Genomic DNA, 27,618 nt, shown 5'->3' with positions numbered 1-27,618 from the left:
ATGCCTGCTTCTTCATCGGGTACGTGGAACTATCCATGTTCTACAGCCACACTGGCACCATTCCCCACCTTTTCCTCTGCTATATCGATGATTGTATCAGCGCTACCTCGTGCTCCCATGAGGAGATTGAACAATTCATCAAATTCACCCACACCTTCCACCCTGACCTCAAATTCACCTGGACCATCTCGGACACCTCCCTCCCCTTAATGGACCTCTCCATTGCCATCTTCGGGGATTGACTAACCACAGGCACCTATTATAAAACCACCTCCTCCCATCCAACCTCCTGAAAAAAATGCCATCCCTTATTCCCAATTCCTCCGCCTTCACCGCATCTGCTCCCATGACGACCAATTCCACCACAGAATATCCCAGATGGCCTCCTTCTTCAAAGATCGCAATTTCTATTCCCACGTGGTTGACAATGCCCTCAAGCGCATCTCCTCCACTTCCCACACCTCCGTCCTTGTACCCCACCCTCCAATCACAACAAGGACAGAACACCTCTGGTCCTCACCTTCCACCCCACCAAACTCGGGATACATCACATCATCCTCTACCATTTCTGCATCAGACTTCGCCACTAGGAATATATTTCCCTCCCCGTCCCGATCAGTGTTTCGGAGAGACTATTCCCTCGTCAGATCCATCTACCCCCCCCCCCCCAACCCCCAACCCCTGCCACCACCACCCCTCCCCACACCCCACTCCCAGCACCTTCCCCTAACTCAAGAAGTGAAAAACTTGCACCCACACCTACTTCCTCACCTCCGTCCAAAGCCCCAGAGGATCCTTCAACATCTGACAGAAATTTACCTGTACTTCTACATATCATCTACAGTATCCGTTTCACCCAATGTGCTTTCCTCTACATTGGGAAGACAGGACGCCAACTTGCGGATCATCTTAGAGAACATCTCTGGGACAACTGCACCAACCAACCCCACTCCCCAATGGCTGAACACTTTAACCACCCCTCCTACTCCACCAAGGACATGCAGATCCTGGGCCGCCTCCATCGCTAATCCCTAACCACCCGACGCCGGGAGAAAGAACGGCTCATCTTCCGCTTGGGATCCTGCAACCACACGGGATCAATGTGGATTTCACCAGTTTCCTCATTTCCTCTCCTCCCACCTTATCCAATCCCAAGCCTCCAACTCGGCACCACCCTCTTGAACTGTCCATCTTTCTTCCCACCTATCCGCTCCACCCTCCTCTCTGACCTATCAGCTCCCCCCCATCTTCATCTACTTATCACATTCCCAGCTACCTTCCCCCACCCCCATTTATCTCCGCCCCCCAACCCACAAGGCTCATTTGTGATGAAGAGTTTATGCACGAAACATCGACTCTCCTGCTCCTCGGATGCTGCCTGACCTGCTGTGCTTTTCCAGCACCACACTCTCGACTCCAATGAGTACAGACCTAATCCACATAACGTCTCCTCATAATAGAGTCACTTATATCTGGGATCAGCTTGGCAAATCTCCTTTGGACTGCCTCTAATGCAAGTAGTACATCACAGTATTCCAGCTGTGGTCTGACCAGTGCCTTGTATAGTTTTAGCAAGACGTCCCTTATTTTCATACTCCATTCCATTTGCAATAAAGGGCAATATTCCACTTCCATTCCCTAATATCCAGTGAATGACACAATAGAAGAGCTGAATACTACTGAAATGAAGAGAGATTGTAGAAAGCTACAGAACACAGGATCACAGAAATAAATCACAAAAAAACTAGCATCCAAATTCACCCCTCATTCCTCTCAACCCTACTGAATATAATTTTAACTGATCCATTCCCTTGCAATACATTAGTCCTGCTATCTGAGGAATCAGTCTGGTAAACCTCGTTTGCACTCCCTAATAGCTACAACATCATTCCTCAGATAGGAAATCAAAACTGCACATAATACTCCAAACGTGGTCCTACCAGTGGCCCTGTACAGTTGCAACATGACATCCTTGCTCCTGTACTTGAATTCTCTCACAATGAAGGCCACCACACCATTTGCCCTCTTCACCACCTGCTGCTCCTATGTGTTTACTTCATCAGACTGGTGTAAAGGACACTCAGGTCTCATCGCTCAGCCCCTTTCTCAATCTATCACCATACAGTAATAATGCACTGACCTATTTTTGCTATCAAAATGGATAACCTCACATTTATTACACCCACTGCTTCCCCTTCGTCTATCCTGTTTGTTATCGCCTCAAAGAATTTCAATACATTTATCAGGCATGATTTCCTCTTCATGAAGCCATGATGACTCTGCTTGATGATATTATAGTATCTAAATGATCTGCTATTATATCCTTCATCATAGAGCAGAGGATACAGTTTCAAAATCACAGGAATCCCATTTAAGATGGCAAGGAAGAGGAATTTTTCTCTTAGATTGTTGTGTATCTTTGATACTCTCTGCCAGAGAGTGGTGGGGGCAGATTCATTGAATATTTTTAAGATTGGGTGGATAGAATCTTGTAAAGCAACCATGTACAAGATTATCGAGGTAGATCGGAATGACCTTACTGAATGGCGGAGCAGACCTGAGGAAAAAGTGCTCCTAATTTGTATGTTCATATAATTACATTTACATTGAGGTGAACAATTTTAGATCATAGCATATGCCCAAATTGTTTTTTAGAACACAGCACAGTTCATGCACTTTGGCCCTGTATGTTGTGCCGACCATTTATCCTACTCTAATATCAAACTAACCCACATACCATTCATTTTACTATCATCCATGTGCCTATCTAAGAGTTGCTTAAATGTCCCCTAATGTCTCCGACTCTATAACCATCGCTGGCAGTGCATTCCACGCACCCACCACTTTCTGAGTAAGGAACCTACCTCTGACATCTCCCCTAAACCTTCCTCCAATCACCTTAAAATTATGCCCCCTTGTGATAGCCATTTCTGCCCTGGGGAAAAGTCTCTGGCTATCCACTCTATATAAGCCTCTCATCATCTTGTATACCTCTATAAAGGTGCCTCTGACCCTTCTTTGCTCCAATGAGAAAAGTCTTAGCTCCATCAGTCTTTTCATAAGACATGCCCTCCAGTCCAGGTAGCATCATGGTTAATCTCCTCTGCACCCTCTCTGAAGCTTCCACATCCTTCCTATAATGAAGCAGTCAGAACTGAACAGAATATTCCAACTGTGGTCTAACCAGGACTCTATACAGCTGCAGCATTACCTCACGGTTATTAAACCCAATCCCCCTGCTAATGAAAGCCAACACACCATATGCCTTCTTATCAACCTGGGTGGCAACTTTGAGGCATCTATGTACATAGACCCCAAGATCCCTCTGTTCTTCCACACTGCCAAGAATCCTGTGTTTAATCCTGTATTCTGCATTCAAATTTGACCTTCCAAAATGAATTTCTTTGCTGATTATTTGTTCCTACTGCTTCTCTTTTCTATTTTTGGATGTCAGTGATTCAGGATTCTGCTTTTCACATCTCCTCTACACACTCATTTTCATTTCTTTAACTTCTTGACCCATTCCCACTCCCTTTGGCCCTGACACGTCAGTCCCTCATGCACTCCACTTGACTTACACTTTCATTTTTTTTTACTTCCCTCCCTCCTCTCACTTCAACTTACTCAGAATTTATTGCATTGCTACCTTTTTCTAGTTCTGATGAAAATCTCAGCTCTGAGATGCTAACTATATCTCTCTGTCCACAGATGTACTAGATCTGTAGAGTAAACCTGCCACTGTCTGTTTGATATTAAATCAAGTGATTGAAAAGGATATTGGACATGCAGATCCGATTATCAAAAGTGGTTCACCATGGGTACAACCCATACTTCAGGAAAGCAAATGGCCAACACTTATTCCAGTGTATGTTGTGTTACCACTTGTATTAGCTTCAGAATAAATCACCTGCCCCGGGTGGTGACTTAGTCCCCACTATTCCACCAGAGGCTATGCAATTGCCTAAAAATCATTATAATCATAATTTCGCATGTTGCCCCATCCTTATTCACACCTGGGCACTAACGTATTTTGCAAACCACTCTCTGCTTTGGCTGTTTTCCTCAGAACAGAGTTCCCCAAATCGAGCTTTCTCCTCCTGGTCAATTTCTTGCCTGCAACATGAGAATGGGACAAGAGTTAGTTTTGATAGAAATCATTATCTGAGAGAATTTCCTTGCTTTCTCCTCCTGCATCACCCTGCTCTCTCCTCCATTCTGGTCCCTTGCACCATATTTCACAGTCCTATGTCTTGTTTGAAACTTAGTTGACACCATAAATTGGAAGTGGGGATGTTTGCTGATGATTGCATAAGGTACAGCATCATTTGCAAATCCTCAGATACAGCCTGTGTCCAAATGTCCAAATGAACAATTCCCAGGTTTGGGCTGACAATTAGCAAAAAATATTCGTGACACATAAATGCCAGGAAATGACCATCTTCAACAAGACAGAATCTAACCATTGCCTCCTGGCATTCAAAGGCTTTACCATAACTGAATTCCCCGCTTCTCTATTGACCAATGGGGACCATATAAACACTGTGGTTATACAAGCAGATCAGAAGATGGGAATCCTGCATTAAGTAACTCACTTCCTGACACTCAAAGCCTGTCCACCATCTGCAAAGCACAAGTGTAGAGTGTAATGGAATACTTCCCAATTGAGTGGATGGGTGCAGCTCCAACAACATTCAAAAAGCTCAACACCATCCAGAACAAAGCAGCCCATTCGATGAACACCATATTCAGCACTGGCGCAAAGCGTGTGTAATGGGAGCCATCTACAGTAGACTTGTCTGATAGGCAGCCCTTGGGTAACAGAGCTGCCCAAGGAGTCCTATCCTTGTCCATCCAGAGTTCCAAATACAGGATGCAGAAGTGGAAAACTCTGTACAGAGATGCTATCCAATCAGAGGCTGTTTGTCTTCTGCAGTTCCAGACTGCCTGGTGATTGCACCAGCAGCAACTACAGGAGAGAAACAGCCTCTGGTTGGAAGAGTGCAAACAGGAATAATTTTGTTGAACCCAAAAGCTATACATTAGGAACAGTGAAAGACCACAACAGGAAGCTCTGAGCAAGTCGACCCTCTCTCCTTCCAGTACAACTGCCTCTCTGCTGAAGGAGGCAGTCAAAAGGCAGAGAGCAGTGCCTGGTGCCAGCATGGGTAAGTAAATGAGGGAGGGGGGCGTGAGTGAAAATGACAGAACAGAAAGTAAAGTGGCAAGAAAGGGTGAATATAGGTGTAGAGAGAGAGAGAGCGAGGGCGAAGGGTGTAGAGAGAGGTATAGACAGCCGTACAGAGAGAAAATTATGGAGACAGAGAGCGGGAGAAGGAAGGTGGGAAGGGAGAAACAGTGGAAGGATTGGGGCAGGGAGAGAGTAACAGCAAAGGAAAGATTTAGAAAGAGGAAGTACCAGGGAGAGAGGGGATGACAGTGAGCAAGGGAGTGAAAGGGAAAGTGAAAAGAAATGAAGGGGAAGGTGTGAGGGAGTGAGAAGGAGTGTGTAAAGGAGGAAGAGGAAGAGTGTGGAGGATGGAATGAGTGGAAAACATGAATGATAAAGGAAGCTCTCCCTCTGTTCACTTGTATTCCTACATAGTTTATGTTATCAGCAAACCAAGATACATGACTCTCTGTCTCTTTATTCAAGTCATTCCTATACATCGAGACCCCAGCACCGATTCTTACATCATCCTACTATTTAATGCCTAATTTATTCCTACACTCTGTATCTAACCCTCTATCCATGATAATATATGACCCCAAGGAGTCTCATCTTTTGTAGTCACCTTCTATTTGGTTTATGTTTTGAAAATCCAAGTATATCACATCTACTGATCATCCTTTATCTATCTTATCAGTTATATTCCTGAATTTAATATGTTTGTTAAAGAACATTTTCTTTTTGTAAAACCAATGTGACTTATTCTAATTATAATATGCTTTTCTAAGTGCATTCTTAGACCTCCTTAATAATGGATTCCATCACTTGGCTGATACTGATGTCAGGCTAATGGGCCAGCAGTTGCCTGTTTACTCCCTCGCTCCCTCCTGTTTGGACTAGCAGTGTTACATTCACAAAATAACTGTAATGAAGAAAATAATGAGATTAAAAAGTGATAAATCCACCGACCAAATATAATCTTCCAAGGTTCTCTCCTCAGAAACCAGTTCTTGAGGCTGAGAAATTGGACATGCTCAAGAAAGGTGAGAATGAGAAACCAGGGAATTCTGGACCAACTAGCTGAGCGTATCATGTCACAAAATTACTGGTGTCGATATTTAAGGATGGAGAACTGAACATCTAGAAGATTTTCAGCTGATCAGAGACATCAGGATGGACTTGAAAATGGTGAGCTTCAAAAAACTATGACATCGCTGTGAATCACTTGGAATGTACTGCAATTCTGATATGAAAACAAATTTTTAAATTCTTCCAAACTATAGCCAACAGAACGTTGATGGGAAACCATGGGACTGGACAGTGTCCTGGACACTGCAGGGAGATCAATCAGCATGGGACTGGACAGTGTCCTGGAAACAGTGCAGGGAGATCAATCAGCATGGGACTGGACAGCATCCTGGAAACAGTACAGGGAGATCAATCAGCATGGGACTGGACACTGTCCTGGAAACAGTGCAGGGAGATCAATCAGCATGGGACTGGACAGTGTCCTGGAAACAGTGCAGGGAGATCAATCAGCATGGGACTGGACAGTGTGCTGGAAACAGTGCAGGGAGATCAATCAGCACGGGACTGGACAGTGTCCTGGATACTGCAGGGAGATCAATCAGCATGGGACTGGACAGTGTCCTGGAAACAGTGCAGGGAGATCAATCAGCATGGGACTGGACAGTGTCCTGGACACTGCAGGGAGATCAATCAGCACGGGACTGGACACTGTCCTGGACAATGCAGGGAGATCAATCAGCATGGGACTGGACAGTGTCCTGGACACTGCAGGGAGATCAATCAGCATGGGACTGGACAGTGTCCTGGACACTGCAGGGAGATCAATCAGCATGGGACTGGACAGTGTCCTGGAAACAGTGCAGGGAGATCAATCAGCATGGGACCGGACAGTGTCCTGGACACTGCAGGGAGATCAATCAGCATGGGACTGGACAGCGTCCTGGAAACAGTGCAGGGAGATCAATCAGTATGGGACTGGACAGTGTCCTGGAAACAGTGCAGGGAGATCAATCAGCATGGGACTGGACAGTGTCCTGGAAACAGTGCATGGAGATAAATCAGCATGGGACTGGACAGTGTCCTGGACACTGCAGGGAGATCAATCAGCATGGGACTGGACAGTGTCCTGGACACTGCAGGGAGATCAATCAGCATTGGACTGGACAGTGTCCTGGAAACAGTGCATGGAGATAAATCAGCATGGGACTGGACAGTGTCCTGGACACTGCAGGGAGATCAATCAGCATGGGACTGGACAGTGTCCTGGACACTGCAGGGAGATCAATCAGCATGGGACTGGACAGTGTCCTGGACACTGTAGGGAGATCAATCAGCATGGGACTGGACAGTGTCCTGGACACTGCAGGGAGATCAATCAGCATGGGACTGGACAGTGTCCTGGACACTGCAGGGAGATCAATCAGCATGGGACTGGACAGTGTCCTGGAAACAGTGCATGGAGATAAATCAGCATGGGACTGGACAGTGTCCTGGACACTGCAGGGAGATCAATCAGCATGGGACTGGACAGTGTCCTGGACACTGCAGGGAGATCAATCAGCATGGGACTAGACAGTGTCCTGGACAGTGCAGGGAGATCAATCAGCATGGGACTGGACAGTGTCCTGGACACTGCAGGGAGATCAATCAGCATGGGACTAGACAGTGTCCTGGACAGTGCAGGGAGATCAATCAGCATGGGACTGGACAGCGTCCTGGAAACAGTGCAGGGAGAGTTTTCACCCAGAGTTTTCACGAGAACAAACCACCTGATGAAGGAGCAGCGCTCGGAAAGCTAGTGCTTCCAAATAAACCTGTTGGACTATAACCTGGTGTTGTGTGATTTTTAACAAAGCAAAACAAGCCAGTGATCAAGGGAATAGGATAGGAGGGATGGAATGAACATGCAAAGCTCTAGTACTTCAGGACCCAGACTTGGATCATTTCCTTTTGCTTCCCTTTGTTTTAATTCAGAATGTGGACATTGCCAGCTGGACTGGCTTTTATTGCCCATCCCTAATTGCCCAGATGATAGTTAAGAATTAACCATTTTGCTGTGGGTCTGAAGTCTCACATGTTTGTCAGACCAGGTAAGGGCTGCAGTTCCATCCCTAAAGGACATTAGTGAATGAGATGGGTTTTTCTGACAATCAACAATGGTTTCATGATCATTGTTACAATCTTAATTCTGATATTTATTGAATTTAAGTTCTACCATTTATGATGGCAATATTCAGATATGGGCCCCCAGAATGTTACTTCAGTCTCTGGATTAATAATCTAGCAATAATACCACTTGGCCATCAACTCCTCTTCATGAGAAGATTATAGGGCAAACTGACCTGTTGATATGCTAAACTAACACACTCTGAAAGATATAAAGGAAAATCTACTATTGTTACCTATTGCTGGTGACCTTTTTATTATTAATTACTATCTAGCTGACAGTTTTCTTGGTATTTTATTCCCATTCTCATGGGATGTAATGCAGGAACTGTAAAACACATGTTAGGCCACAGCTGGGTTATTGAGTGCAGTCTCATCACCATAATACAGGAAAGACATAATTGCTCAGTAAGAATAGTGAGAATATTGCCGTGGCTTGAAAATTGCATGTATGAGAGAAGACGGGACAGACGAGGGTTGACTAGGACTTCCTCAGAATACAAGCAGCAGCTCAAGGGTGACTTAGGCAAAGTGTACAAACCTAATGAGGGGCTTGGATAGGAAAGACCTGCTTCCCTTAGCAGAGAGATCAATTTTCAGATGACACAGTTTTCAGGTGATGAGGAGGAGGATTAAAGGAGACACAAGGAATATGTTTTTCATCAAGAGGGTGGTGGGTGTCTGGAATTCACTATCCAGTTTGATGGTTGAAGTGGAAACCCTCAATTTATTGAAAAAGAACTTGCATCAGCATCAGAAGCAGACCAGGGCAGGAAAGTGTAATTAGAACGGGTGGCCAGTTTCTTTTTCAGCTGATGCAGACATGATGAGCTGTCTGTCCTTTTTCTGTGTGGTTACATTACTGTGTTTTTTTCGAGGATATATTTAATTATCTATCAATAGTTCATCCAAGTAACTATCCTCAATGTGTCAGACTAAACAGTGAGTATCAGCAAACTACTTTGTCACTTGTACACAGCCAGCAACAGTAAATTGGTAGACTACCTCCATAAATTTCTACTTTTACATCAGGAGCATAGGCTGGTTTTCCTAAATTGGTTGAGGTCAGCTGCTTTAACAGACTAAAGCTAACCGAGCATCTGCTGGTTTCCATGTTTCAGTTACATTGAGCTTTTGGAGGAGGTAAAAATACATTTTTAATTATGAATGGGGTGAAGTTTTGAATTATTAAAGCTGCTACATTGACCATGCCAGAACAAAGAAAATTCTACAATGCTGCTGTGCTACAAACAGCCAAGCTCAGCTCTCATTCTATGCTTACCTTCCACTGAAGATTTTTTCAACATATCTCCTCATGAATTCTCTGCGTTCTAATGCTGCCTCATCAACCAACACTGAATCTGCACTTTGACGTGAAGAAAAGGATTCATTCGATGAAGCTCTCCTGGAAGTGTCCCAGGTTGTGTTTGTTGGTGAATCCTCCAGACCATTGTCACTATCAGCAGAGTCAGTGTCATCACTCTCGGTCCTGCCCGTCCTTTTGCTGCGCCCATTGCTGATGACTTTGGTTAAACAAAGTGACTCATCCTTGATCATATCAGAATCAAAACCTTCAAGATTCCCAAGGGGAACATCCTGGGTACTCATTCTGTACAACACAACAATTGTGGGCTTTACATCAAGTTCCGAGTGGTTCCAGTAGTCTGTTATTCCATCCAGCAGCGCGGACCTCCATTGTACAGCAGCATTCGCTCCATGATCAGCCTGCAAGCATATGAAAATACAGATTCTTCAGCTGAACAAAACTATACAGAGTTAAATTAGAGAACATGGTTTGTATCAGTTTTCTCAGCTGATGTGGTGACATAATCTTAATTAAGACAGCTTGTGATTATCAAATTAAACACTTTCTATTTCAGAAATCTAGAGCAGTATAATATGGCTTAGATGCAAGGTAAAGCTTCCGCTACACAGTCTCCATAAAACATTCCCAGGACAGGGACAGCAACGGGTTGCATACAGAGTGAAGCTCACTCTACACTGACCTCATCAAACACTCTCAGTTTAGATAAAGAGTAAGATTCTCACTACAATGTGACAATGTTAGATGAGCTAGGTTTAGCTTAGTCCTGCAGACACATCTCCATTAAGAGTTTGAATCATGGAATAGTTACAGCACAGGAGGAGGCCATTAGGCTCAATATATCTAAGCCAACTCTCTGCCACAGCCACTTAGACAGTTCTAAGAAAGGTCAAGGGCACATTCTATTTAAAAATAGAAAATACTGGAGAAACTCAGTAGGTCAGGCAGCATCTGTGCAGAGTCAGTTAATATTTTGAGTCCAAAATTACTCTTCTAAAGTCTATTTAACTGAAACCAAGAAACAAACCATGTACCATCACATCTGAGTGCATTCTATCAGCTAGTGAGAAAGACACAGATGAAGACATTTTCAAGGAACTCAGACAAAAGTGTAAAAATACAGTCATTATAATGGAGGATTTGAATTTTTTTTTATTTGTGAGGGCATTGCTGGCTAGGCCAGCATTTATTACCCATCCCTAATTGCCCAGTGGGCAGTTCAGAGTCAACCATGTTGCAGTGGGTCTGGAGTCACATGTAGGCCAGACCAGGTAAGACTGGCCGTTTTCTTCCCTAAAGGACATTAGTGAACAAGATCGATTTTTTTGACAATCGACAAAGGCTTCTCATTACTAGGCTCTTAATTCCAGATTTTTCTTCTATTGAATTCAAATTCCACCATCTGCCATAGCAGGATTTGAACCTGGGCTTCCAGGAGATTACTGGAGTCTCTGGATTAACAGGAGAAAGTGAGGACTGCAGATGCTGGAGATCAGAGCTGAAAATGTGTTGCTGGAAAAGCGCAGCAGGTCAGGCAGCATCCAAGGAGCAGGAGAACCGACATTTCGGGCATGAGCCTTTCTTCAGGAATGAGGAAAGTGTGCCAAGCAGGCTAAGATAAAGGTAGGGAGGAGGGACTTGGGAGAAATCTGAGTTCATCCCTTGTGATTGGAGGGTTCCTAGGCGGCCCTCCAACCACAAGGGGTGAACTCAGATTTCTCCAGTTTCCTCATTTCCCCTCCCCCCACCTTGTCTCAGTCCCAACCCTTGAACTCAGCACCACCTTCCTAACCTGCAATCTTCTTCCTGACCTCTCTGCCCCCAACCCCCACTCCGGCCTATCACCCTCACCTTAACTTCCTTCCACCTATCGCATTTCCAACACCCCTCCCCCAAGTCCCTCCTCCCTACCTTTTATCTTAGCCTGCTTGGCACACTCTCCTCATTCCTGAAGAAGGGCTCATGCCCGAAATGTCGATCCTCCTGCTCCTTGGATGCTGCCTGACCTGCTGCGCTTTTCCAGCAACACATTTTCAGCTCTCTGGATTAACAATCCAGTGATAATACCACCACGTCATTGCCTCCTCCAATTATCCTAATATAGATCAGGGTTGTAATGGTATAGAAAGTGAAGAGAGACAAGAGTTTCTGAACTGTTCAGGAGAATTTTCTACATCCATATATTACCAGTCCAACAAGGAAGGTGGTACTGCTGGAATAAAAGCATAACTTCTGGAGGAACTCATTAGGTCTGCTCAACAGGGCTGGCAGCACCTGTTCAGCCATGAATTTCTCGCGTACTTCCTGCTTTATTCCAGATCTCCAGCATCCACTGTACTTTGGTTGGATTTAAGGCACTGCTGGATCCAGTTATAGGGAATTAGGTGGAACAAGTAGAGCAAGTGTCAGTGGGGAACATTAAGAGGGCAGTGATCATTGTATTGTAACATTTAGATTAACTTTGGGAAAGATCAAGTGGCAATCTGGAGCACCAATTAGAGGAGGATCAATGGATTTACATCTTGTTTGAATTATACTCTTAATTTTCTATTTCCCTGCCTCATTCATCCTGCCAAAATTAAGACTTCACACTTCGCTGCATTCTTTGATTAGAGTTAGAAATCACACGACACCAGGTTATAGTCCAACAGGCTTATTTTGAAGCACTAGCTTTCGGAGCGCCGCTCCTTCATCAGGTAGCTGTGAAGCAGGATCATAAGACACAGAATTTACAGCAAAAAACCACTCCTTTGGTTAGGCAATAACCTAATGGTTCTATCGCTAGACCATTAATAAAGAGATCCAGGTAATATTCTGGAAACCTGGGTTCAAATCCCGCTTTGGTACATGGTGGAATTTGAATTGAATAATAATCAATTTGCCATCCTCGCCTGATCTGGCCTACATATAAACTCCAGATCCACAGCAATGTGGCTGACTTTGAACTGCCCACTGGACAATTAAGGATTGGGCAATAAACACTGGACCAGCCAGTAACACCCTCACCCCTTGAATGAATAAAAAATATTCTTCTGCCATGTGTGCTTGCGCTCCACCAGCTTGTCTACGTTCTGCTGAAGACTATTACAATTATCCCCTCAGTTCGTAGATACTTTCAAGTTTGACTATATCACTGATACAAAACAGGAAAAGTAGTGATCCTAACACTGGACCTTAGGGAACCTCAATATAAGGCTTCTTTCAATCAGAAAACAACGATTCAACACAACTCTCTGGTTCCTGTCACTCAGCCAGCTTTGTTCCCAGACTGCCCTTTTATTCCACAGTATGAGACTTTCCTGGCACTTAATCAAATATATTTTGGAAGTCAGTCTACAGATCAACTATGCTACCCATTTTAACCCTTTCAGTTACCTTAACTACTCAAGTTAGTTAAAACAATTTGCCTTTGCTGAATAAATGCTAGCTTTCCTAAATTAAATCAAGACTTGAACAAGAGTATAACTTTTGCAATTCTAAGTCCTCTAGTACCTCCCACATCAAAGGAAGACGAGAAAATTAAGACCACAAATTCCACCCTTACTTCCTTCAGTATCATCAGATGTACAGTCCAGGTCGTGGTAACTTTTTAATTTTAAATATAGCCAGGCTTTCTAGTAGCTCTGATGTTGGGCTAACTGCCTCTAAACTCCTATTTGCTCTCCCTCTCTTGAAAAGCAGTGTTACATTTGCCAACTCTCAAACATTTTCTGTTCACGAATCTAAGGAAGCCACAGAGCAAGTGGCTTCTAGCTTTTGTTTTTTATAAACTATCAGCTTTTAATCTTTTAAATTTCTCCATTCCCTTTCCTCTAATAATATTAATTACCTTAATTTCCTCCCTCTTTGTTGCCCGGGGTTACCCTGTATGAAGCAACATGTTTCCTCTACAGTAAGTCAGAAATTAAATACTTGTTCAATGCCTGCGCCATTTCCTCTTCATCTGCTGTAATTGCGGTCTCTCCTTTTAAGGAACAAATATTTAGTTTAGCAAATAGCTTAAAGCACCTGGGAAAATTTCAGAATGGCATAAGTGCTTTACAAATATACACTCCTGTAATATTGGACAGATAAATGCTAAAAGATGATTCTTTGAAAGTGGCGAGAACAGAATAACAGCAGGAAGTAGCTTTTGGCTACACTCCCAGTTGTGATACAGAGATACCAAAGAATGGACTGAACTCAAATGACTCAGTGGTTCAGTAATTCTCAGCTGTGTAACCTAGTTTAGCCTGTTGGACAGTTTCATGCCCACAAAGTAGAGGGAAAACCATACTTGCTTATTCATATTGTTTAGAGCTGAAAATGTGTTGCTGGAAAAGCGCAGCAGGTCAGGCAGCATTCAGGGAACAGGAGAATCGACGTTTCGGGCATAAGCCCTTCTTCAGGAATGAGGAAAGTTTGTCCAGCAGGCTAAGATAAAAGGTATGGAGGAGGGATTTGGGGGAGGGGCGTCGGAAATGTGATAGGTGGAAAGAGGTCAAGGTGAGGGTGATAGGTCAGACTGGGGTGGGGGCGGAGAGGTCGGGAAGAAGATTGCAGGTTAGGAAGGCGGTGCTGAATTCGATGGATTAGACTGAGACAAGGTGGGGGGAGGGGAAATGAGGAAACTGGTGAAATCCGAGTTCATCCCTTGTGGTTGGAGGGTTCCTAGGCGGAAGATGAGGCGCTCTTCCTCCAACCGTCATTTTGTTGTGGTCTGGCGATGGAGGAGTCCAAAGACCTGCATATCCTTGGTGGAGTGGGAAGGGGGAATTGAAATGTTGAGCCACAGGGTGGTTGGGTTGGTTGGTCCGGGTGTCCCAGAGGTGTTCTCTGAAACGCTCCGCAAGTAGCCGGCCTGTCTCCCCAATATAGAGGAGGCCACATCGGGTGCAGAGGATGCAATAGATGATGTGTGTGGAGGTGCAGGTGAATCTGTGGCGGATATGGAAGCTTCCTTTGGGGCCTTGGAGGGTGGTGAGGGGGGAGGTGTGGGCGCAAGTCTTGCACCTCCTGCGGTTGCAGGGGAAGGTGCCGGGAGTGGAGGTTGGGTTGGTGGGGGGTGTGGACCTGACGAGGGAGTCACGGAGGGAGTGGTCTTTACGGAATGCTGATAGGGGAGGGGAGGAAAATATATCCTTGGTGGTGGGGTCCGTTTGGAGGTGGCGGAAATGACGGCGGATGATGCGCTGAACATGGAGATTGGTGGGGTGGTAGGTGAGGACCAGTGGGGTTCTGTCCTGGTGGCGGTTGGAGGGGCGGGGCTCAAGGGCGGAGGAGCGGGAAGTGGAAGAGATGCGGTGGAGGGCATCGTCGACCACGTTGGGGGGGAAATTGCGGTCCTTGAAGAAGGAGGCCATCTGGGTTGTGAGTTTTTGGAACTGGTCCTCCTGGGAGCAGATGCAGCGGAGTCGAAGGAATTGGGAGAATGGGATGGCGTTTTTACAGGGGGCAGGATGGGAGGAGGTTTCGCCCCCAGTGATTTTCATATTGTTTATCCAACAAAATCTTTGTAAATATTGTGTCTTGCCCTAAATGCAGATTTCTGCAGCTCTTAAAGAGAAAGTAAGGGGATGAATCAAACAACGCTACTATCCTTGAGTCGCCAGAGAGCATCTGGTAAAGTGCTACATACGTGGGCCACGTTTTGTCCATTTTTAACTATTAAGTTTAGCTCTTGCACAACTCCCAGAATGATGCAATTCTCTAACTCTCCTATTTGCTCTCCCTCTCTTGAAAAGCAGTGTTACATTTGCCAACTCTCAAAACTTCAGTCAGTGATACTCGCTGTTTTCAAAGCTAAAGCTTGCTGGTGATTGAATTACACTCACCAATGTTCAGTCCTAGGAATCACTAATTGGTTTTCTAAAGTGATGAGCTACAGAGACAAAACTTTGACCGTAGACACACAATGAAAGGTAATAAGTACTGTAGACACACAGACAAGATGGTAAAAGAGGGGGAGGTGTGGCATTGCTAGTCAAGGACAGTATTACAGTTGCAGAAAGGATGTTTGGGGACTCGTCAACTGAGGTAGTATGAGCTGAGATTAGAAACAGGAAAGGAGAGGTCACCCTGTTGGGAGTTTTCTATAGGCCTCCGAATAGTTCCAGAGATGTAGAGGGAAGGATAGCAAAGATGATTCTCGATAGGAGTGAGAGAGACAGGATAGCTGTCATGGGGGACTTCAACTTTCCAAATATTGACTGGGAACACTATAGTACCTGTACTATAGATGGGTCAGTTTTTGCCCAGTGTGTGCAGGAGGGCTTCCTGACACAGTATGTAGACAGGCCAACAAGGGGCGAAGCCACATTAGATTTAGTACTGGGTAATGAGCCCGGCCAGGTGTTAGACTTGGAAGTAGGTGAGCACTTTGGTGATAGTGATCACAATTCTGTTATGTTTACTTTAGTGAGAGAAAGGGATAGGTGTATACCACTGGGCAAGAGTTACAGCTGGGGGGAAGGCAAGTACGATGCGATTAGGCAAGATTTAGGAAGCATAGGATGGGGAAGGAAACTACAGGGGATGGGCACATTAGAAATGTGGAGCTTATTCAAGGAAAAGCTCCTGTGTGTCCTAGATAAGTATGTACCTGTCAGGCAGGGAGGAAGCTGTAGAGCGCGGGAGCCGTGGTTTACAAAGGAAGTGGAATCTCTGGTCAAGAGGAAGAAGAAGGCTTATGTTAGGATGAGATGTGAAGGCTCAGTTAGGGCGGTTGAGGGTTACAAGGTAGGCAGGAAAGACCTAAAGAGAGAGCTCAGAAGAGCCAGGAGGAGACATGAGAAGTTAAGGAATAAAAGAATGACGAGAGTAAGATAGGGCCAATCAAGGATAGTCGTGGCGAGTTGTGTGTGGAGTCAGAGGAGATAGGGGAAGCACTAAATGAATACTTTTCAACAGTATTCACTCTAGAAAATGGCAATGTTGTCGAGGAGATTACTGAGATACAGGCTACTAGACTAGGTGGGATTGAGCTGAAAATGTGTTGCTGGAAAAGCGCAGCAGGTCAGGCAGCATCCAGGGAACAGGAGAATCGACGTTTCGGGCATAAGCCCTTCTTCAGGTGGGATTGAGGTTCACAAGGAAGAAGTATTAGAAATCCTGCAGAGTGTGAAAATAGATAAGTCCCCTGGGCCGGATGGAATTTATCCCAGGATCCTCTGGGAAGCCAGGGAGGAGATTGCCGAGCCTTTGGCATTGATCTTTAAATCGTCATTGTCTACAGGAAGAGTGCCAGAAGACTGGAGGATAGCAAATGTGGTTGCCCTGTTCAAGAAGGGGAGTAGAGACAACCCTGGTAATTATAGACCAGTGAGCCTTACTTCAGTTGTTGGTAAAGTGTTGAAAAAGGTTATAAGAAATAGGATTTATAATCATCTAGAAAATAATAATTTGATTAGGGATAGTCAGCACGGTTTTGTGAAGGGTAGGTTGTGCCTCACAAACCTTACTGAGTTCTTTGAGAAGGTGACCAAACAGGTAGATGAGAGTAAACCGGTTGATTGGTGTATATGGATTTCAGCAAGGCGTTCGATAAGGTTCCCCACAGTAGGCTATTGTACAAAATGCAGAGGAATGGGATTGTGGGAGATGTAGTAGTTTGATCAGTAATTGGCTTGCTGAAAGAAGACAGAGGGTGGTGGCTAATGGGAAATGTTCATCCTGGAGTCCAGTTACCAGTGGTGTACTGCAAGGGTCAGTATTGGGTCCACTGCTGTTCGTCATTTTTATAAATGACCTGGATGAGGGCGTAGAAGGGTGGGTTAGTAAATTTGCAGACGACACTAAGGTCGGTGGAGTTGTGGATAGTGACGGAGATAAGCTGCAGAACTGGGCTGTGAGGTGGCAAATGGAGTTTAATGCAGACAAGTGTAAGGTGATTCACTTTGGTCGGAGTAACCGGAATGCAAAGTACTGGGATAATGGTAAGTTTCTTGGTAGTCTAGATGAGCAGAGAGATCTCGGTGTACATGTACACAGATCCTTGAAAGTTGCCACCCAGGTTGACAGGGTTGTTAAGAAGGCAGACAGTGTTTTAGCTTTTATTAATAGAGGGATCAATTCTGGAACCATGAGGTTATGCTACAGCTGCACTTGGAGTATTGTGTACAGGTCTGGTCACCGCATTATAAGGATGTGGAAGCTTTGGAAAGGGTGCAGAGGAGATTTACTAGGATGTTGCCTGGTATGGAGGGAAGGTCTTACGAGGAAAGGCTGAGGGACTTGAGGCTGTTTTCGTTAGAGAGAAGAAGGTTGAGAGGTAACTTAATAGAGACATATAAGATAATCAGAGGGTTAGATAGGGTGGACAGGGAGAGCCTTTTTCCAAGTATGGTGACGGCGAGCATGAGGGGGCATAGCTTTAAATTGAGGGGTGATAGATATAGGGCAGATGTCAGAGGTAGTTTCTTTACTCAGAGAGTAGTAAGGGCATGGAATGCTTTGCCTGCAATGGTAGTAGATTCACCAATAAGTACATTTAAGTCGTCTTTGGACAAACATATGGGCGTACATGGAATAGTGTAGGTTAGATGGGCTTCAGATTGGTATGACAGGTCGACGCAACATCGAGGGCCAAAGGGCCTGTACTGCGCTGTAATGTTCTATGTTCATGTTGGAAAATCTACGTTTGGTTGCAGAATACAATTCCAGATGCATAATTATAGCAGGTATATTCATAGAATCCCTACAATGTGGAAGCAGGCTATTTGGCCCATTGAGTCCACACTAACCCGTTGAAGATCATCCCACCCAAACCCATTGCCCTACCCGAGCACTGTAACTCTGCATTTCCCATGGCTAATCCACCTGACTACACAGCTTTGGAATGTGGAAGGAAACCAGAGCACCCAGAGAAAACCCACGCCAACATGGTAAAAACGTGCAAACTCCACACAGACAGTCGCCTGAGGGTGGAATCGAGCCCATGTCCCTGGCGCTGTGAGGCAACAGTGCTAAGCAGAAAGATTTAAAATTTCTCAATCAACTATGGGTTCAAAATGCTACCTTGCTATTGAAGAAGTTTGGTTTTGAAATACAACTGCCTACAGCACCTCTTTCAGATTTGTCCTCCCAGAGTATTGCTGTGCTTTGCATTCAGTGCATGAACATGCAGTGGTGGCATTCAGCAGAATCAGTTCCTAATGCACTTCTCCAGTTGAAAAACACTTTTTAAAAGTTTATTACATGTGGGACTTTGGCATTGTTGGCTGGCTAGCTAGCTTTTATTGTCCCAGATGCAAGTCCTCATTTAAAGTCCCAATTAACATTGTTTTTCTTTAACATCAATAAGTTAATGGGACCTGTAATCTCGCGGAGAGTTCTGAAATTTGCTTGAACAACGTTTCCCAAGTGACTGGCACAGCACACAAAACTATGGGCCAAATGCTGGAAAATGGGGTTAGAATAGTTAGGTGGTTGTTTTTGACAAGCACAGGCTCAATGGACCAAAGGGCCTTTTTCTGTTTTGTACACCTCCATGACTATAGAATCACAGAATCCTTGCAGTGCTGAATGAGGCCAATCAGCCCATTGAACCTGCACCCATCCTCTGAAGTACATCCCACCCAGATCCCAGCCCTCACTCTATCCCAGTAATCCTACATTTATCATGGCTAATCCACCTAATATGCACATCTTTGGTTTGTAGGAAGAAACCAGAGCACCCAAAGCAAACCCATGGAGACATGGGGAGAACACGCTGCCTCCACATATAGTCAGTCCTGACATTGTGAGGCAGCAGTGCTAACCACTGAGTCACTGTGCCACCCGCACTGTGACTAAGAGAAATCTCTGGAAAGCAGAAACAAAATGCAAGGTGCAGAAACAAAACTGAGGCTGAGGGCCAATGCAAGTTTTCTCTCCCTGAGATAGAAATTCATTAGTGAGAATCAGCTTGCCAAAGAAGGACTTTTCCACGTGAACAAACTCTCACAGCTCACGTTGATAACTGGCAGCAACGCAAACAGAGAGAGAGGTTAATTTGCCTTCTCCCCACCGCCCATTAAATTAGATTGGCTCCAGCAAGCAGTACTGAAAGTAAAGTCTTTCAGCCTGCGGTCTGGCTGTTCCACATAACCTGACCTTGAAAGAAAACTAATTAGTGATAATGGATAGAGCTCAGTCAAAAGCACAGCCTGTCCTCAAACAAGTACGCAAGGAGCAACTAACCTCCTATATAAACAAAACTGTTCCATGCTGTACAACATTGCTATTATGTTAAAAGCATTGCAGGAAAACCAGAAGGAACAACACTGACAAACACTGAAATTAGTCAGTGAAAATCTGCAGTACCAAAGAGCTAACATAGACTGGAACAACCCAAGAAAATGCCTTCACCACTGTAAAATACTTTCAAATACCTGATCATTTCACCAATATGTTCTCAGCCAGCATTATACACTCATCATTCCTCAGCATTTTCACAACAGTTTTGTTCTAAAAGGCTTTTAAAAAATTCAGCTGAGTTTTCCAGAGACCAACAAACATCAGAAGATAATCTCCTTAATGAAGGACAAATTCTAACACCAGCAAAACAGACACAGACAAACGACCAAGACCTAACACAAAACTTGTCATCTGCAGATTACTTCTATGATACTAAAATGAAATGTTAATGCTAAACTTGAACAATCTTGTTTGTATTTGCAAAGCTCTCCAAGGCTTTTTTTTATTCATGTGATGTGGCCATTGCTAGCTGGGCCAGAATTTACTGCCCTCTCTCATTGCCTTTGAGAAGGTGAGTTGCCTTCTTGAACCGCTGCAGCCTAGAGGCATATAAATTGCTGTGAGGGAGGGAGTGCCAGGATTTTGACACAGTGACACTGAAGGAATGATACATTCGCAATTCATGATGGTGCGAGACTCAGAGGGAAACTTGTAAGATGATAGTGCTCCCATGCATCTACTGTTGATGTTAGAGATTGAGTTTAGAAGTTGAAGCAGCCTTGATGAGTGACTGCAGTACATTTCTTTAGTGTCCTGTTGAAATGTAGAGATCACAAATTCCCTAGGTTGTAACACAAATCTGTACACAGTTCACTGATGGGAGAAATGGCAGCAACAGCTTACTCCAATGCCAGAGTTAATGAGGACAAAATCTGCTAAACCTCCCTTTCTTATCAAGATCAACTGGAGCCTTGCTGGAAATAAGTTGTTGGTCAGAGGTTCCCGGTCAGAGATCTTTGCTACAAAAGGTTATCAAGTGACAGGAAAAAAAAGATAGGTAAATGAAGTTGAAGCATAGACCAGTTATGTTCTCACAAACAGCAGAACAGACTGGAGATGCTGAATGGCATCCCATTTTGTGCATTGGATAAAAGGTGATAATTGGTTTGAACTGGCCTGGTTGGAAGGCCCCTCGAGATTCATTTCAGTCAAATAATCAACCAACAGAATTACACCGTGTGGGCAAGAGACCTGGGATGAGGACAAGGAAGTGAAAGGCTACTATGAAACTATTGTCGAGGGAGGCAAAGAGGGTGGGAAAAAAATGTACTGAAAACCCAGTGATTTGCTGCATTATACGATAGAGTGAAGCAGCTGAGCAGTTTCTTACCCACTGGCAGCTCCAAAATTACCAACTTTCAACAACTTTCTCAATCCTATCTATGATTTTTGATAACTGTGCACACTACAACCCAGCAATGTTACACAGACGATGAGGCGCAAATTTACAAACAGAACAATAAACAGGATAAAATACACACCCTACATAATAAAGAATAACTTCAGCAGAGTCCTCACAGAAGTTAAATGATAGTTATGCCTCAGTGTGCAGGCTGGACCTGGAGTTCCGCAGTTCTTCTCTTGCTACACACACTGTTTCACATCAAAGATTCTTCTCAAAATCCGAACAACTCGAATGAACTTCGTGGCGAACAAGTCTCTTGCTTTTAGAATGGGAGGAGTCTGACGAAATTACAAGGTTGGGAAAGGTTGGGGGAAGGAAGGTCACTAATCTATCCTAACAAAGAGTTTGTATTACTTAATGAACCTTTTCTGAGCCTCATGGTTCCAAGGACAATGTTTTTAAAAGCTTCAAACATCTTTTAAGAACTGCAATCCCTCTGATGTGTGACTGCATTATAAGTAAGGATAAACTCTGGTCAGCAAAGGGTTGGGCAAAGTACAATACTGCTATCGTACTGATGAAAAAAACCCAGCTTCCTTCGTGCATAGATTCCCACAGAAATTATGTTGGACTTACTCTCCACAAAAGAAAAACTTTTAAATAAACACTTCTCTTTAACACTACATCTGATATATCTACATCATCATTCGCCACGGGTGAGGTCCTGGAAGACTAGAGGGTAGCGAATGTTGTGCCGTTATTCAAACAGGGTTGCAAGGAAAAGCCTGGGAACTATAGACTAGTAAGCCTAACATCTGTGGTAGTAAGTTACTTGAGAAGATTCTGAGGCATGGGACATGCATGTATTTGGAAAGACAGGGTTTGATTTGGGGCAGTCAGCATGGCTTTGTGAGTGGGAGAACATGCCTCACAAACTTGTTAGAGTTCTTTAATGAAGTGACCAAGCAGGCTGATGAGGGCAGGGCGGAAGATATAGTCCATATGGATTTCACACAAGTGGTACAAACAGAGGAACTTCATCAGGAAGTCCTTGAAACCTGATTTGGATGCTAGCATAAGAGGTATAGTTAGTAAGTTTGCAGATGACACCAAAATTGGAGGTGTAGTGGACAGCGAAGAGGGTTACATCTCAGTCCCAACCCTCGGATTCAGCACCGCCTTCTTGACCTGCAATCTTCTTCCCGACCTCTCCGCCCCCAACCCCTCTCTGGCCTATCATCCTCACCTTAACCTCCTTCCACCTATTGCATTCCCAACGCCCCTCCCCCAAGTCCCTCCTCCTTACCTTTTATCTTAGCCTGCTTGGCACACCCTCCTCATTCCTGAAGAAGGGCTTATGCCCGAAAAGTTGAATCTCCTGCTCCTTTGATGCTGCCTGACCTGCTGCGCTTTTCCAACAACACATTTTTAACCTCTGAGGGTCTCCAGCATCTGCAGTCCTCACTTTCTCCACTGAAGACCCTCACCAGAGTACATGCTGGGCCATTTCCTCCCACAATGCTTCCTCTAATTGGAGTCCACATGGACAAATACAGATTCATTAGCCACATCAATAATTTTTGAAATGAATTGAATTGAATTTATTGTCACATGTACCAAGGCACAGTGAAAAGCTTTGTCTTGCGAGCAAAACAGGCAGATCACAGAGTTAAGTAGCATAGATAGTAAATAATAGGTAAACAGCAAAACAAAAACACAGGTAAAGGCGAATATTAAGAGTTTGTGAGTCCATTCAGTATTTTAACAACATTCGGGTAGAAACTGTTTCGAAACCGGCTGGTGCGTGTACCTTCTCCCTGATGGTAGAGGTTGTAGAAAAACATTGCCAGGGTGGGATGGATCTTTGAGAATGCTGGCGGCCTTTCCTTGACAGTGGGCCTGGTAGATGGATTCTATAGGTGGGAGAATCCATTGTGATTGGCCAGGCCGAGTTCACCACTCTCTGTGACCGTCTCTGATCTTGAATGGTACAGTTGCCATGCCAGGTAGTGATACAATCAGACAGAATGCTTTCGATGGTGCACCTATAAAAGTTGGCAAGAGTATCCACTGTCATGCCAAATTTCCTCAGCTGCCTGAGGAAGAGACATTGTTGGCCTTTGCAACTAGTGTGTCCACATGAAAAGGCCAAGAAAGCTTGTTGTGGATTACCACTCCCAGGAGCTTGACACTCTCTATTGCTCTCAATTCCATGAGCCTCCACCTTAGTTAAAGTCTCTTATGTGAAACTTTATCAAATGCCTTTGGGAGTCAACTTAAACAACATCCATAGACATTCCCCAGTCCACTATCTTAGTCATGACTTCAAAAGATTTAGAGAGATTTGTCAGGCACAAACTACCAGTCATGATTCCATGCTGGCTTTTCCTGATTGACTGAAAATGTTTGAGGTGTTCAGTTACATGATTCTTGATCAAAGACTCCAATACTTTCACCACCACAGATGCTATGCTAACTGGTCTGTAATTCCCTGGTTTTCCTCTGTGATCCGTCTGAAAAAGCGGAATGACAAGCCAACAATTGTCACCATTTTCTTTCGAGCTAGGTATGACTCCAGCCAGTGGAATGCTTTCCCCAATCTCTATTGGTCTTCAAATATTGCTACAGTCTCTTGACGTCACACTATATCAAATGCTCTCTTGTCAAGCACAGTTTTTCTCTCCTCATCTCTTTTGTCCATATTAGAACTATTATCTTTATAATAAGCTCTGAGGACAAGTGGTCCAAGCAGCACCCAAACGGAACATCAGTGAGCAGATTATTGGCGTGCAAGTACCAGTTAGTAGTTATATTAGAACAGTTTGGCTAGAGGTATAGCTAGTTCTGGAGCAATACAGCCAAATATTGTCAGAGCTCACAGATGTTGCTGTGGTTCTCACTGCTTGCTACCCGCAGATCTGTCTGGATACTTGTGAGGTTAGCTCCACACCCCACCTTTTCTTTCACCATTTACTCATCCACTGACCGTATACACAGTCCTTCACATTAGATAGGAAAGTTACATTAGAGCAGTATTCATGTGTTTTGTTATATCGTTGATACCTATGTGGGCCACGACAACTGGATTTTTCCCGTCTCACTCCAAGTTCCTTTGCAATCCAAATGAGATATCTAGAACTTGGGCACCAGGCAGGCAACAGTCTGTGGGATTCTCAATCCTGGTCACAGATAGCAGTCTCTATTCCCCTGACTATACTATCCCCACTTTCAACTATATTTTCCCTTCTTCCCTCCTCTTCAATTGTTTCCTGTACTACTGTGCTATGGTCAGTTTGCTCATCCTCCTTACAGCTCAGCTTTTGTCCACAGGGAGCTAGAATCTCAAACCTGTCAGACACGATCACGGGTTGAAGCTACTCCTTGAGGTAGATTCAGCACTCCTCCTGGATCTCTCAGTTGCCCGACCTCACAGTCACACCCTCCTGTCCCTGATCACTGACTGAATTTGAGGCAGTTAATCTAAGAAATGTGACTGCCTCCTGAAACAGTGTCCAGAAAACTTTGTCCCTCCTTGATGTGTTGCAGTGTTCAAAGTTCAGACTCCAGCTCATCAGCTCCGAGCTGGAGTTCCTCAAGCAATCAACACTTACTACAGGTGAGGTCCATCAGCTCCCATATCATGCAGGTACAATATATCGCCTGGTCCAGTATTTCTATTTTATTTACTTAGTTCTTAATTTATTTCATGAAAAATTTCTTACTTGTCTGCTGGTTTGTAATCTGTAAATATTTCCCCTAGAACTAGGACTCTGCTCCCCGCCCCACAACTGGATCCTCAACTTCCTGACCTACAGACAGCAATCAGCAAGATAGGTGACAATACCTCCTCCACAATAATTCTCAACACCAGTGACCTGCAAGGCTGCATACTCAGCCCCTTACTATACTCCTTATCCACTCATGACTGTGTGGGCAAATTCAGCTCTAAATCCATTTACAAATTTGGTGATGACACCACCATAGTGAGTCAGATCTCAAATAACACGAGAGAGTTCAGGAATGAAATAGAGAGCTTAGTGACATGGCATAAGGTCAACAATCTCTCCCTCAATGACAGCAAAATGAAGGAGCTGGACATCAAATTCCAGAAACGGAGTGGAGGACATGGCCCTGTCTCTATCAACAACGCGGAGGTGGAAATGGTTGACAGCTTCGGGTTCCCTGGAGTAAAGATCACCGACAATCTGTCCTGATCCATCCACATCAACATGTCTACGTATCCGGATGCATGACAGCTTGGTATGACAACTGCTCTGCGCAAGGTTGCAAGAAATTACAGAGTTGTGATTGCAGCCCAGTCCGTCACCAAACCAGCCTTCCTCCCACTGACTCTGTCCATGCTTCCCATTGCCTCCGGGAAGCAGCCAACATAATCAAAGATCCCTCCCACCCCCGGTTATACACTCTTCCATTAGGCAGGAGGTATAAAAGTTTGAATAAACATACCAACAGATTCAAGAACAGCATTTTTCTCCAGTATTGTTAGACTTGTGAATGGACCTTTTGTATATTAGTGTTGATTTGATTTATTTAATCTATTTAATATTGTTACTTGTAGCTAGATACAGTGGAAAGTGTATATTGTCACCATGCTCCAGCGTGATCTTGGATTACATAATAAATTAATGAATAAATTAGTGAATAAATTTTACGAATCGTAAAATTGATATTACTGAAACCGAAACAGCTTCAAAAATTCATGTTTCCCTCTTGGCGGACTTCACCCTCTCTGCTCATCCAGTCAGCCCCATCTGACATTGTCCCTGAGGTCCTGGCAAAGTTCTCCTTTTCTGCTGCCACTGTGATGGAGATAATCACACTGTGCAGGTCCCGCACCTCCTCTGACGCTTGTCATCAACCTACGAGAGCCCCTGGTTCCCAGTCAACTAACAGGTCCTGGCTTGTCTTCAGACACTGGCACCGAGGTGGAGTGGGAATGGGGTTATGCAGGGCCCCAGCCTCCTGCAGGAGGATACTGCAGGAAAACAAAACCAAAAGCAAAAGTGACTAAGCTAATGAGCTGGAAAGACAACAAGGAAGTTTTCTGGATGTGGCAGAACCCACGGCATCAGCCCATTAGCAGACGAGGCCTGCACCATCAGGTGATACTTTTCTAAACTAAAAACCTTCTGCCTTTACACAGTCAGTGTCCTTCTATTCCCTCCCTATTCATTTATCTGTCAAGATGCCTCTTACATATTGCTGTTATACCCACTTCTAGCACCTCTTCCAGCAACACATTCCAGAGATTTACCACCCTCTGCGTAAAAGACTTTCCTGCAGCGTATGAGATAGATAATGTTGGCCAAATCAATCTGCTGCGTATATGGTGGGTGGTGTCCTCATGTGATTCGGCCAACATTCCCTGCAGCATATGACATAGACAATGATGCCGAGGTTTGGCACATTGGCGTGACCAAGCAGACACGACAACAAAGAACAAATGGACACCACGCAACAATTGCCAGACAGGGATGTTCCCACCCAGTCAGGGAACACTTCAGCAGTCAAGGACATTCAGCCTCAGATCTTCGGGTGACCGATCTCCAAGGTGGACTTTGGGATACCTAACAAACAATGGCTGAGCAGAGGCTGATAGCCAAGTTCGGTATCCGCAAGGATGCCCTCAACTAGAACCCTGGGTTCATGTCACACTGCAGGTGACACACACATACATACACACACACACACAAGTCTACAAGATGAATTTGCATTTGCAGAACTTTAATTGCAGATACATTCTATTTTGCTCAAAATCTACAGGCAGTCAATCCATGTAACATCTTATAAATTCCTACTTTGGAAACAGAATCATTCTGACTCAAGATGGGAGTACAGACAGACTCTAACCTCACACCTTTGTCTGACCATTGTCTGAGCGAGACGTCACCTTTTATTATATAAAACCTCATCTCAAGAAGGTGATTTGAAAGAAGTTCTAGAGATGAAGAACAGTCAGAGGTTGTGGTTCACAATGGTAGCAACAACTTAGGTAGGAAGAGGGATGACGTACTGAACGCTGATTTTGAGGTTAAGAAGTTAAAAAGGACTTCAAACACAGTGATCTCAGGATTACTTGCAGTGAGCATAGGAATAGGAGGACTGATTGATTAAGGACGTACTGGGGCACTGATGTCAGAGGGAGGATATCACATTACTGAGACATTCAAATCTGTACTGGAACTGGGAATCTGCAATGTTTTGGAGATGACTTTCTAGAGCAATTTGTCAAGGAACTGACTACAGTATAGGCTACTGTAGATCAAATGCTATGTGATGTAAAAGGAATAATTAATAATCTTGCTGTAAGAAAACCTTAAGGCCTGACAACCATATTGGAGTTCTTTGAAG

At 44.4% G+C, this 27,618-nt stretch overlaps 1 protein-coding gene across 4 annotated transcripts in view; it reads right to left on the bottom strand.

The window, feature by feature from the left end:
- kiaa0513 (KIAA0513 ortholog) overlaps window positions 1-27,618 on the bottom strand; it is an 82,105-nt gene that overhangs the window by 34,042 nt on the left and 20,445 nt on the right. For 2 of the 4 annotated variants that reach the window (XM_043706487.2, XM_087995675.1), the window contains exons 2-3: window positions 9,645-10,087; window positions 4,014-4,113 (exon numbers count right to left, since the gene is read on the bottom strand). In XM_043706487.2, coding sequence (XP_043562422.2) covers window positions 4,014-4,113; window positions 9,645-9,970 — 426 coding nt within the window. In that variant the 5' untranslated portion in view covers window positions 9,971-10,087. Of the gene's footprint in view, window positions 1-4,013; window positions 4,114-9,644; window positions 10,088-13,515; window positions 13,647-21,382; window positions 21,511-27,618 lie in introns of those variants that run through there. The other 2 variants (XM_087995674.1, XM_087995676.1) reach the window with 2 other exon arrangements.

The sequence above is a fragment of the Chiloscyllium plagiosum genome, unplaced genomic scaffold, assembly GCF_037043375.1.
Source record: "Chiloscyllium plagiosum isolate Xiang-an unplaced genomic scaffold, Cpla_swu_hap1 HiC_scaffold_17, whole genome shotgun sequence".
NCBI lineage: Eukaryota > Metazoa > Chordata > Chondrichthyes > Orectolobiformes > Hemiscylliidae > Chiloscyllium > Chiloscyllium plagiosum.
Note: the sequence above shows the minus strand (reverse complement) of the source record. Positions and strands in the feature narration are given on the sequence as shown.